At 35.8% G+C, this 14,090-nt stretch overlaps 1 protein-coding gene across 5 annotated transcripts; it reads left to right on the forward strand.

Annotated features, from left to right (window-relative positions):
* The first annotated feature begins 348 nt into the window (after positions 1-348).
* On the forward strand, positions 349-12,123 carry LOC121426253 (sulfotransferase 1E1-like). 5 transcript variants are annotated; one of them, XM_041622479.1, is made up of 9 exons: positions 349-458; positions 1,947-1,987; positions 3,088-3,249; positions 3,652-3,779; positions 5,340-5,456; positions 6,658-6,784; positions 7,661-7,755; positions 8,047-8,230; positions 11,022-12,123. In XM_041622479.1, the coding sequence occupies exons 2-9, from the start codon at positions 1,981-1,983 to the stop codon at positions 11,132-11,134; spliced, it is 933 nt and encodes a 310-aa protein (XP_041478413.1). In that variant the 5' UTR covers positions 349-458; positions 1,947-1,980; the 3' UTR covers positions 11,135-12,123. The 5 variants fall into 5 exon arrangements, with proteins under 5 accessions (XP_041478413.1, XP_041478415.1, XP_041478417.1 ...); XM_041622481.1 differs by having other exon boundaries at positions 3,115-3,249; XM_041622480.1 differs by having other exon boundaries at positions 377-437.
* Positions 12,124-14,090: the final 1,967 nt, after the last annotated feature.

The raw sequence follows: 14,090 nt of genomic DNA on the forward strand, positions 1-14,090 counted from the left end.
AGAAAGAGAAAGTCAAGGATAGGAGAGGGGGGTAGAAGTGTAGTCAATCTGACACCAACACCGAGGGCAATAGTACATTGTGCCTTTGGCACAATGTACTATTTCAATAATAATCTAATCGTATGATCTGATGAACATGATGAATATACCAGCATAAAGTCGGAAACAGGAAAGATGGGGTTTTGTATAGACGATCTATCTACCACTGCCTTGTTAAAACTTTACAAATTACCATGTTCATTAATGATACTGGTAGTCTGTTCGTGTTGAAATATTTGGTCCGGTACCATCATAATTTGAAATTCAGGGTTGTATTACAAGTGCTATAAACATGATAAAAGTCGAATGCAGAGCATCGGATTCTTTCATTTAGTTTTTTTCCTGTCTTGAGCATCAGTCATTCGAATTCCAGTACATCCCTCGACGGACTTCACTTGGTAATATTCTCAAGATTATTTGTAAGTATTGACAGTTTGATTTATCGTTCAATTGTAATTTGTATTTTGTCATCGAAATATCAACATGGTGATTATTGACAAGTTTTTTTTTCAAAGAAATGTCATGCGCACGAATGTTATCGGCTTTTAGCATAGCTGTCGGACCGAGCTGAGTAAAATCATAAAAATACAAATGGAATATCACCATAACACGTACAGGACGTTTTATTTTCAATATATTCGTTTTATAGGTCCGAAAAGGTGGAACAATCTATCTATTAACATAAAAAATGCACCATCTTCAATCGCTTTAAGACAAAACTTAAGAAAAAAAAATCTTAGATTGATTGCATGCTTTGAGCTTCGTTGCATGCAGTGTTGGGATGATTAGATCGACAGTTATTGATTTTTATATTTAATGCGGACATGTCTGACTGTCTTGTGAATGCGGATAAACTTGTCATGTTTGTTTGTTGTTGTTTTTTGTTATGTACATTGTATGGAAGTTTTTTTTTTAATCTTTATTGTCTTTATGACACGGTGCACTCGTCACAAGCTTTGCCTATTTACTTACTACCTCCATTACATTGCAACTTTTAGAAATAAACATTTGGAAATAAATGTTGAATAGAATTGAATTGAATAACCCATCACCATTGACCCCCATAAATCTGAAAATGGCATCATTGATTCGGCTTAAATTCCACATTTTGAGGACTCTGTGGATTTGTAAAGTATATAATCTTTGCTTGCTCAAGTGTCTTGCTGAGCTATATACATATCAATGGGCATGATGGGGGTAAAACATGGCACACCTTTATTAATTCTAGTGAGTTAGCAGAGCAAGGGAGCAAACAAATCTTTTGACATAAAAATGTCTTTAGTCAGAGATCACAACATTCTGATTTTAAAATGATAAAAAGACTCAATTCAATATTAATTTTGGTATCAAACATTAATAAGAAAATATATAGATACATTTCAATTCGCCACACGTGCCTTCCAAATTATATTATTTTATTACCAAGACAATTACCAAACTTGCACACTGTAAACAATGAAGTGTGAATTTAGCACTTTCAGTGCTTAGTGAATACACTACGAGTGCTGATTCTCTAGTTCAAATCTAAACTAGAAAATTAGCACTCTTAGTGCAGTCACTATTAGCACTTCACTTTTTAAAATGCATATTTTTGGTTTTTCGGAGGTAATGTAGGTTAGAAAATTATTGTAATTACCTAATATTGAGTGGTGGAAAAGGATAGACATGAATAATAATTATTGTTGGCTTCTAAGTTAGAAGTGTAATGAGCCCAAATTCGAAAATCTATTTTTTTTATTGATTTTGAAATAATATTCAGAAAATTATGTCATAATTCACCTTCTTTCATTTTCTTTCTATTTCGTTTTCCTCCTTTTTCTTGGTCGTGAAACTTTTTTTTCATCAATATCCATCAATGAATGTTCTAAATTATGATATTTGTTTTTTCTATATTTTTAATGCTTCAGATTAAATTCCCGCCAAAACGCAACAAGTCTCAAAATGTCGAGTAAGTATTATTTTTTTGTGTCTTGTTAAGACGATTGGAAGCGGAAAATAGGATTTGTGGTCGTGACAATGTGATCTTATAAACAATAAGTTTAAATGATATTAATATTTCCACATGTAATGTATGTATCTATCTTTTACATTCTGCATCATGAATTATTATCTACAAAATAATAATCTACGTTTGTTCATTTTGTTAATCTGTATATTATCATATTTTTATGTTGGAAATCATTGAAACTAACTTGAATCTTAACTTGAATTCGAATCATCATCGCCAAATAGTGTAAACTTTGGTAACAGAATAATCACATCTTCATAGATCTTATTTTGATACTGTACATTGCGATCTTACATCCCTTCAGGTGGATCGTGTTTCATAAAGCTGTTCGTACACTGTTGAAATAATTTAAACGCTGTTTACTATGTGAACAGCACAGTATATGTTTAAACAGTTTAAACAAATGTTTAAAATCTTAAACAACCATGCTTGAATTATTGATAATTAAATATATTAATTTAAACGTTGTTATTTAAGATTTTAATCACTTGTTTAAATGTTTAAATAACAGGACTGCTGGTGATCCTTTTTACGCGTTAAATCTTGAATATAATTTTTTGTACTGGAATATTTGAAATTTGTTTTGTTATTTATATATGTCAACATGTACAAAAAAACTGTAATTGTTGAAAATGGAAATAAATGAAATGAAATGAAATAATCACCAACGAACATTTAATCTGGACCCCTCAGAAGAACAGCCGCTAGGCTGAAGAGGGCTATCCAGCCCATGTGTTGGAAAATGAATAAATAAAAAAATAAAAAAAAAATGGTGAATATCATTTACCACAAGGATCACCAGTCGTTCTTATACAGTCACTCTTAACTTACGAACAGTTTTATGTCACGCCCCATGGAAAAAGTTTTCCACAGTGTGACCTACAGTGTGTTCACAATGTGCAATACCACACTGCGTTTACACCCTGGGACACCATCATCTAATGTTCCTCCTATCACAACTTCGATAGAAATAAAACTGACTACTCTCAGTAAAAAATAGTAATACGAAACATTTTAATCTATTGATATTTTACAATCAGCAACGTCTAAACTTGACGCCCTCCCAGATTTTGCCAAGGAGTACTGCTATGAAATCGATGGATGGGTCATGCCTAAACTCATGCCGAAACGCTTCTTGGATGACCTGAAGAACTATGAGGTCAGAAGTGACGACACATACCTCATCACGTGGCCCAAATCAGGTATATCATTAATCCAAATATCACCTAATCAAGCATCTTTGATGTTTTAAATATCTGCAATCATTGCAATAAACCAGTCATACAATGCCCCGAATGACATCTAATTTACATAAAAAATGAAAACTTGAAGAAGTCTTTTTGCGCACTAACACTGCACTTTAATATCTCATACTCATAAAGTAACAAAGATCCCTATATTATTTAGCTTTTAATTCCATTTTTGCACATAAATACATCTTCATCTGGATATCACGGAAAGAACCACGAGTGGACGATGGAGTACGTCTGTTGGGCATTCCGTTTAATGTGTGTACCTTTCTATAAGAGAATTTACCATATAGATATTATCAAATGCTTATTTTAGATAATCATGATCTTTATAATAATCTCAAATTTTACCAGGAACAACGTGGATGCAGAATATCCTGACATTGATCTTTGCTAATGGTGACATGGATGCAGTCAGAGAGAAACATCTCTTCAAACGAGTTCCCTTCTTAGAGATGCCACAGGGATTTGACTATAAAAAGGTAATATTTACACACAAAGAAATAAAGGTTCAAAATTGAACCCCGAAAGGTTTGAACCCTGCGGTTGGGGTTCATTTTTGCAACCTGTGGGTTCAAAACTGCACCCTTAATTTTAAATTGAAACCCTAGGGGTGCAGTTTTGCAGGGTGCAAAAATGAACCCCAACCGCAGGGTTCAATTTTTGAACCCATAGGGTGCTGATTTTGCATCAACCTTTCGGGGTTCAATTTGAACCTTTATTTCTTCGTGTGTACCCTCAAAGTAATGGTGGGCCAAATGGGGCATGGCGAAATGGGACAGGGTCAAAGGGTGCGGGGCATTGATATTCATGGCCCTGGGAACGATTTCTTAAAAAAAAAAAGACAGTGTGCTGGCTTGAATTTGACAACAAAAAGGGGGTTTTCACTAAAAAAACGAAGCTGCTTGGGTTCAATGTTGTACAAAGAGTTACGATTGATCAATCGTAATTGATCGGATCAATCGTAACTCTTTGTATAACAGGGCCCAGATTTCCATAGAGTGCTACCTATAGAGAATAGCACACACAGCACCCCTAGGTATATGTAGCACACCTACACCTCCCGCGGCAACCAAGGGCAATGTTGATATTTGCTTATAGTGACATATAAACACATGATTTCTTCAAATAAGTTCAATCCTTAGAGATACCACAGGGATTCAATTCAAAAGTCAAAATGCTATATCTCCCGAAAATCAGGATCGGGGATGGTCATCTCCAATATGGGTAGTAAAGGAGGAACAGAGATAGTTAATGGAGAGAGGAATGTCAAAAGGAGAGTGCTTTATGTTCGTGTATAACTACAATAAAACATGAAAATTGCCATCATTTTTTAGGTGCGAAAAAATATTATGTCACCTCTATAGGTTCCCCGCCCCAGTTATTATTATTTTTTTTTACTTATCCTAGAGCCCCTCCTGAACTTTACACCTCCTTTTGCTTGGTATCACTATCAATTTCTATCATTATTCAGATCGGTTGTATCTACGACAGTGACGTGGGCGCCCCTACCCCCATGTCTACATCATTAATATGAATAGTGGGGGCGTCGTGGTCTCGTGGTTATGACTCTTGTCTTTTAATCTGAGGGACGTGGGTTCGATTCCAATCCAAGGCGTATTTTCCTCTCACTCCTTTTCCACTCGACCCAGGTGAGGTGAATGGGTACACAGTAAAAACTGCGGTGTAAGCCGGTGTACATAGATGACCACACCAGTTATTTTACACCGGAGTTAAATTGGTGGTGTTAGTTTTACACCTATAGGTGTTATTACATCACCTATCTTTGGTGTTATGTTCAATCTCTAGGGTGTTATACTAACACCTCAGGATGAGGTCATCTATTAACACCAGTTGGTGTCAGTTTTAACACCACAGTTTTTACAGTGTACCTGGTAGGAATTGCTCTGCAAGAGCCAGGGTAATTAGCTGCATTACTGTCGTCTTTAGAGACTTATGATTAAGTAAGTGTTAAGCGCTATACAAGCAAGTATAATGATTATTGTTAATATTTTCTTTTCCCCTTCTCCCCTTGTAAACAGGCTGAGAATGACAACGGGCTGTACGAGATTGCCAGGGATATGCCCTCTCCTCGCCTTCTTAAAACCCAGTTACCACCTCCATTCCTTCCCAGTCAGCTAGAGGAAAAGAAACCAAAGGTATGATTTCTTTAAATAAAGAAAAAGGAATTTTCACCAATTTTCTCGTCCACTACAAATATTTATGTATGATAGTAGTTGTAGTTATAATGGTAAAGTCGTAGTTAGTACATGTATTTAATTATTCACTTTGATGCGGCGTTAAAAACATGCAATAATTTACCTGCATGCAAATTGATGTTCTTTCTATATGAAATAAGAAGAATTAACAGAAAGTTATTCATAAACTTCAGTAGGACGTGTATAAAAGTATGAAACGGTTGAATAGGTGGAAGCATCAGTCCAGTCGTATTGGAGTTGGATATACCTTTCTTTAAGGCCTGGGGGCCGTTTCATAAAGCTGTTCGTAAGTTAAGAGCGACTTTAAGAACGACTGGTGAACCTTTCTTATGCGCTTAACCATCGCCAATGTATATACCATTTACCACAAGAAAGGATCACCAGTCGTTCTTAAAGTCGCCTTAACTTACGAACAGCTTTATGAAACACCCACCTGGTCACACCGCCCGAGCGTTATTGGAGCGGTCGTGGAGTGGAGAGAAAAAATCATCACCGCTCGCTACCGTTCACCATTTTCGATTTCGATTATTGTTTTTTGTTTTCGATTTTTTCCCCCAATTTTGTGAGCGAAATTCGAACCTCTCTCCCTACCGCTCCACGACCGCTCCAACAACGCTCGGGCGGTGTGACCATGCCTTTATTCCTTTATACTGGCTTTACGTAGCTGATAGAAACGGATTTTTTGAGGCGTCCGAAATTTGTCTATAATGAAAACAATTGCCACGACTGACCTCAAGATCTGATAAGATCACCACCATTTAATCACGATTTCACTCGTGGTGCGATTAAGATCACGATTTCACTCGTGGCGCGAACCGTGAAAGTGGGAACTAGGTATAAATAACCATTGGCGGCGGAAGCCAACAATTTTAGGGGGACCACCAACCCCCACCAACATTTTTGACAAGCAAAAAAAAAGGGTTATCAACCGAAAATTTTAGGGGGGGGGGGACACAGGAAACAAAATTGACAAGCAAAAAAAAAAGTTATCAACAAAAAAATTTAGGTGGGGGGGTCGTCCCCCGTGCACCTCAAATTTAGGGGGGGCACATCCCCCGTTCCCCCGCTTCCGCCGCCTATGTAAATAACTATAACACACGACTATAAATTTAGTTGTACTCGATTATGAAATATTTTCTAGATTGTATACGTCGCCAGGAACCCCAAGGATGCGGCTGTATCGTACTTCCATTTCTGCAACGTATCACCTAACCTCCCTCAGTATAGAGACTGGAATGACTTCTTCATTGACTTTTGTAACGACTCAAGTAAGTGGTCATTTTTATGTTATTCTCTGTAAGTTATTGTTGAAGCTTCACGCCGTCTCAAAAAAAATAGAATAATTAGCGAATTGTTCGGGGCAACATCATTATTGACCAAAATTAGATGACGAGAAAATCAACAAAGAATTGATCATCATCATCATCACCATCATCAACATCATCACCACCATCTCCCCCACCCCCTCTTCCTCATTAATCCTCCTCATCATCATTATCATCAATCATCTTCATCATCTACACTTTTGGGATGCTTTTCGCACTGAACAAAAATGAAATAATCCATTATGAATTAAAACATTTCTCTCCTGCTTTGGTGCCATGGGCCTGTTGCATAAAAGTTAGGCACCCAAAGGTATAACTTCCCTGAAATCCTTGATTTCAATTGGTTGTTTAACTTTGTAACCAATTGTTAATTTAAGGTGACTTAACATATACTTAAAATCTGAGAATAGAGACAAAAACATAGTTAAAAATTCCCTTGTTTGTTTTATCCCACCACTCCCCCCTCTCTCCTCTTTCTTTCTTTCTTTCTTTCTTTCTTTCTTTCTTTCTTTCTTTCTCTCTCTCTCTCTCTTTCTTTCTTTCTTTCTTTCTTTCCTTCTTTCTTTCTTTCTTTCTTTCTGTCTGTCTTTCTTTCTACTCCCTCTTTCTCTCCTCTATTATCTCTTTCTTGCCTCCTTCCTCGCTTTCTTAAAATCTGTTGTTGATCAGATATATATTTTTGAAAGTATAGATTCATAAAGAGAGTTCATATTTTCATACAAAATTTCTCGTTTATCTATAAAAAAAAAATGTATTTAAAAAAACATATTGTCATTTCTCTTCTTTACATTGTCTCTTTTTCTCTGCCCCCTTCCCCAGTTCCTCGAGGATCCTGGTTTGAAAACGTCTTCTATTGGTGGAATAAGCGAAATGAACCCAATGTGCTTTTTATCACATATGAGGAAATGAAAAAAGTAAGTAACCATGGTAACATTGAAGATATGAAAGATTGTGATTGATTACTTGATTGAATTACTGATACGAAAGAGAAGTTAAAGAAGATGATGAAGAACAAGATTAAAGAAGAAGAAGAAAACGAAAAAAGAAGAATCAATCTAAGGGGAAGGAGAATGATACGGAAGAAAAAGATGCATGATAAGAAAGAAAAAAAGTGAAAATAAGTACAAAATAAGAAGAATAAAGAAACTAGAAATTATGTTGGATGTAGTAATAAATTAATCTTAATTTCCCGCTCAAACTTTCAGGACCTCCGAGCTTCTGTTGTACGAGTTTGCGAGTTCCTCGGCAAAGACCTTTCAGAAGAAATCATTGACGTGGTCACGGAGAACTCGACATTTGCCGCTATGAAGAAGGACCCGAAATCGAATCCCGACTCGATGCCCGTCTTCAAGGAAGCAGTGAAACAAAAGAGATCGTTTCTAAGGAAAGGTACGTTGATACATCTTCACTTTTATCGAAACTGTCCTGCTTGTGCAGAAGAGAATATTGACGTTATAACTAGATGATAACCTGGCCCCTTTTTTTGCTTGTCAATTTATTTTCCTACGTCCCCCCTAAAATTTTGGGGTTGAGAAACTTTTTTTTTTGCTTGTCAAAAATTTGTTGGTTGTCCCCTCCTAAAATTTTTTGCTTCCGCCGCCAATGCCCCTCATTGCTGATGGCCATCTATATAGTTCTTAAGTATCTCATTCCACAGCAACTTCTGTTCTTAAGGGAGAGCTACAAATCTTAGTTGGGGATACAATACTATTCTTAATTTTTTTATCATAATTATTTCCAAGCCAAAAATCGTATTTTTCTTTTAAAAATTTGAAAACATTTCAAACTTATAATTCATCCACAAGTTGAAAGAATCTTTTTTTCTCAGAGGGAAATCCTTTTTAGTAGCACTTTCCCCTTAAGAATCTATACTAAATAGGTTAAAATCCTACTGATTGGCAACTCCGATTTTGGGGCCGCACACCCCTACTCATGCCCCCCCCCCATATACGGTTACAGAATGTTAATCATCATTATCACTATCTGGGAATTTGTTCACAACAGTGGCGCAAAGATGGGGAGGGCTTTTCACGACAAAGAAAATAAAGAGAAAAGGAAATAGAAAATGGTGAAATATGAGATTATTTTCTGAATATTATGTCAATATCTATTACAAAATTGGGTTATTGTAATGAAAATGTCGATTTTTCTCTCTCGCTTTGCGCACTCGCAAAGTTCATACTTTTTCCTTGATAAGCCATATCTGCCCCCTGAACATTTTTAGCTCATACGCCACTGATTTACAATTTATACCTAATAACAGGATTATAAACCCCTCAAAAAAGTTTTGCAACTCAGTTTTGGGGTTGATATCTTTTTGGTTAATGAAGTATAAAAAATGAAACTGGTATCATTAGGAAGCTGAATTATTCCTCTTTACAATGACATGCCATTTGCTGTGATTATGTAATCATGGAATATGCAATCACCCTGAACATTGAGAAAAGTCAGAAGTGAAATGTTGCAAAATGCATTGATTTCTACAAGAGTCTCCATTTCTATAGAATTTCCACCATGCAGGTGACAGTGAATGCACTCGGTACATCCTCGAAACAATTGGAAATTCGCTTTTGGAAACGACGCATTTTGCAACATTTCATTTCTAACATTGCTGCGTATTATCATGTCTGTGTATTTCATGATAACACTAGCATTACAAATGACACGTTATTGTAAAGAAGAATAATCATGCTTTTTAAAGATATCACTTTTACACATGATGATGGCACATTAAGAAATTTATTAGCACTCAAATTTGCAGTTTGAAACGTGACATGGCAACGAATTTTGCAACATTTCATTTTTTACATTGCTGCATATTTATCATGTCTGTGTATTTCATCATAACACTAGCATTACAAATGACACATGATCGTAAAAAGGAATAATCATACGTTCCAATGATACCACTTTTACATATGATGATGGCACACTAAGAAATTTATTAGCACTCAAATTTGAGTTGCAGAACTCTTTTTGAGGGGTTTATATATTTTAACATGATGGATTATATGAATAAACTTTAGTTCGATTGCGATTTCTTGGCATAGTGGATCAGAGGTATACAGCCCCCGCATTATCATAGGAATAGAATATTGTGGGTTGGATTTGCAGCTGAGTCATGCCTGAGACTTACTTTAAAACATGGGACCTTCTGTCTTCTTTGTAAACATAAAAAACGGTGGTCTTAACCGGTGTACATAGAGGACCACACCAGTTATTTTACACCGGTGTTAAGTTGGTGGTGTTAGTTTTACACCTATAGATGTTGTTACCACACATTTGGTTGTTACATTTACACTCTTTGGTGTTATGTTCAATCTCTAGGGTGTAAGTTTAACACCTCAGAGTGTGGTCCTCTATTAACACCAATTGGTGTCAGTTTTAACACCGCAGTTTTTACAGTGTATTATATGTCAATAATTTAGATTGGAGAAGGTAATAATCAGCGGTGTACAGATGGAAGGGGGCGGCTTGGGGCGCTTGCCCCCCCCCCGCAAAAAAAATCGTCATAACCAAGAAAAACAGAGAAAAGGAAAGAAAATTAAAGAGAGATGGGTAAAATATGATATTATTTTCTGAACAAAATGTCAAAATCTATCAGAAGATTGGATTTTTGTAATAATAATGTCAAAAGTTTTGCTCGCTAGCTTCACTCGCTCGCATATTTGAATAAATTATCCCCGATACATCATATCTAGCCCCTCGCATTGTTGGCTCTTTACGTCACTGGTAACATATTATCCTATGAGACTATTTAGTAGAGTGGTCTCATAATTGAAGTGGCTACCCTAAAAGAATTCATTATTATGATAATTATTACACTGGCAAAAGGACATGTCAATGTAACTATGTGTTGAATAATTTCTGTATCTGACCAATATAATTATAGTCAGTCATAATCAACTCAAGTTTGTGTCATTAACCATGTTTCTGCTGATGTAAGCTAAAATTATTTGGTTTCGAAGTGTTTCGCATATTATGCACGGGTGAGGTCTGATTAGGTTTATACAAAATAAATATCGTTTGAATAAAATATATTGGCAATAAAGTTTACGCAAGTCGTCAATGGATGGGCGGGGGTGTTCTTGATGGCAATAATATTTAAAAAAAATGCCAAAGTGATTCCGGGTAAGACTGTAATCGTAAAACATATTATTTCTGTCTTCTTCCTACCTAGGTGAAGTTGGCGACTGGAAAAACCATTTTACAGTAGCTCAAAATGAAATCTTCGATGACTTATATCGTGAAAAAACGGAAGGTACGGACGTGAATTTCACCTTTCAACTTTAGACTCTGGCACCAAACTCTTTGATGAAAAGGGTCCTTTCGATCAGTTCGGATGAGGTCTACATTGACAGCATAATTTCAGATATCCCTGGTTGTATTTTTTAACATTTGCGACCCAAAGCTATGGGCATAACACTGATCTTTAACACGGACTCTATCATTAATGAATGCTAACATTGTATGCTGATTCTGCATTCTGAAACCAATTCCATTAACCCTAACATCTACACTAACCTCAATACTAACGTTAACCCTAACACTAATCCAGTTCAATCCTGTCTGACCGAAGTCTTGTCCTTACCGTTACTCTAACACCAACACTAACACTTATCATAACACTCATCCTAACTCTGACATTAATCACAACCCTGACCATAATTCCACCTCGATATTCTACAGTACTTGAGACAGAAACTTTAGAGAGAAAAAAAAATCAGTGTAAAATTGTGATAAGCAATCACTGTCTTTTTCACTTTTATAAAGTTGTCATAAATTATTTATACACATTTGGATAATTTATTTATTTATCTTAATGAAATTTCTGATTTAGCTTTGTGAATTACTAGCTTGTATTATACCTGTGCAATAATGCAACGTTTGACAGCTGAAGAACGTGATAATATACAAATGAATACTCTATGAAATGCTTAGTGGGTCTAATTGTTCTCTGCATGGTGTACAATCTTTGCACCATACTAGTCTTGACAAAATGTAAATTAATGACATAGTAGGCCTACACCACTAAATGAAATTAACTGTTTTAGTATTCATGCCATCATATAGCATTCGCACGTATGAATCTAAATGGTTTTTTTTCATAATTAGAATTTCTAGAAATTAAGAAATTGCCGATTATTACAGTGCTCCTCAAAACCAATATTGTACTATTTTTATACCACTAAATATTCAACAAGCTCTTCATGAAATTTTGTTAACGTGGCTTACATTACTCCCAATAATACTATGTTTATAATAAATGAAAAAAAATGTTAGATATTATTGACTATAGGAGAGTATTTTCATTAAGTCCAGACTGTGTGAGAAGGGATGTATGCGGGTGTACATGTGGGAGTGTGTGTTAGGTTGTGTGTGGGTGTATGCGTGTGAGGACGAAACTGAGAGAGGGGAAGAGATAGACAGAGACATAGAGGAGGAGGGGTATAAGATAATATCTCTTATTTAATCATGTTAATGGGAAACTTATTCCTTGAAGATTGGAGGAGGGATGCATACAAATATACTGTGAATCTTATTTCTATTGATTATTATGGAAGAAGAAGGCAAAGAAGAAGAAAGGGGAGAAAGAGGAGAAGGAGAAGACTTTGGCTTTTGGTGAAAAGCGCAATATGAAAGGGGTATAAGTTTCTATGCGCTTCCAAAAGACTTGGATCGGGACTTGGATATTATTGTGTTGTAATGACTTCTGCAACGGCCCCTCAAACTACCTCCATTCCATATATATATATATTCTTTTGTTCATGTATCATTTCAGCACCTCTTAGATTTCACCTATACTCATAAAAAATAGAAACTAGAAAATAAAAGCAATATGACTTATGTATAATCATTATACTTTCACTTCTCCAGGGTGCAACTATAAAAGATCTATAAAATTTAATGGCTGCTTCACTTGATGTGAGAAAGCTTTTAGATGAAAATAATATAGAAAATGGTAAAATATATGTTAAAAAGATGAATAAAAGAATCTGTATTGTGTAATTACTGGAGACTCAGAATCTCCAAAGCCTTTAAACAATTTTATGACGGAGTTCAAAAAAATGTTTATCACCAGCATTGACTCAATGGCGTAGAGACGGGGGGGGGGGCTTGGTGTCATGAACCCCAACATTTTCACGACTGAAAAGGGAGGGGAAAATAAAGATAAGAAAATGAGGTGAAATATGATATAATTTTCTGAATATTGTGTCGAAACCTATTTTTTTAAACAGATTTTCAATTGAAAATATCTGTGCTCACTCGTTTCGTTTTCTCTCTGCTTTTAAAATTTTTGCCCCATATACCATGTCAAAGATTCTGGCTCCATCGCCATTATGATTTTTTTAAAGAGGAAAATAAGAGGAGGGGGGATAATGACAGGGCAATGAGCAGTGACGTAACCACGGGTGGGGTAAGGGGCACGCCCTCTCAAAAAAAATGGTGAAAAGAGAGGAAGAGGGGTAGGTGGAGAAAAAAGATTCAAAGTTAAAAATGGATGGTTTTCAGAATTTGATGAAACGATTTTCTAAGGGCATATGCGTTCACTCCTCTCGGCACATCATCCCCGTCCAAGAGGATTAAATGCCGCTTAAAATTTTCCATTTTCAAATATTTCTCCTCATCAGTCTGCGATTTTTTGTTTAGTTGTTTCGTTTAGAGATATACGCATCTTTTGTCAGCATTACGGCAAAAAGTGTTTAGAAATGTTCCATTTTTAGGTTTGAATACACACAAAAAAAAACGCTCTTCGCGCTTTCATTTGTTTAATGGTGAGATACGTATGGCCTTCATGAATTCCTACAATCAGTCTTTAAAATGTATCCCATTTTCAATTCTGATTATCAAAAATTTTCCAGCTCGCGCTTCAGTCCTTAGAATTTTCCCGTTTTGTAGGTCTAAAATCAGAAAAAAAAACAACTCACGCTTCGCACTCGAATTCTTACTGTTATTTAGATAAGTATCATCTTTATCACAGTTCTGCATATCAGTTAGTGCTTAAAACGTTCCCATTTGGGTTCAAAAGATACAAAAATCAGCTCGCACTTCGTTCTTCCAATTTTTTTATGAAGAGAGATACGTAACACGATTATCACACAAAGCTATAGTACTTTGAAATGTTTTTCAGGTCTGAAGAAATAGCTTGCGCTTTGCACTCGTATCATTTGATCAGTGCAATACGTATGCTCTTTATGATTGTGGTGATTTTTAACCTGATTGCTAATAAAGCATGAATGCTTGTAAG

This window comes from Lytechinus variegatus, chromosome 13, assembly GCF_018143015.1.
Source record: "Lytechinus variegatus isolate NC3 chromosome 13, Lvar_3.0, whole genome shotgun sequence".
NCBI classification, from domain to species: Eukaryota; Metazoa; Echinodermata; class Echinoidea; order Temnopleuroida; family Toxopneustidae; genus Lytechinus; species Lytechinus variegatus.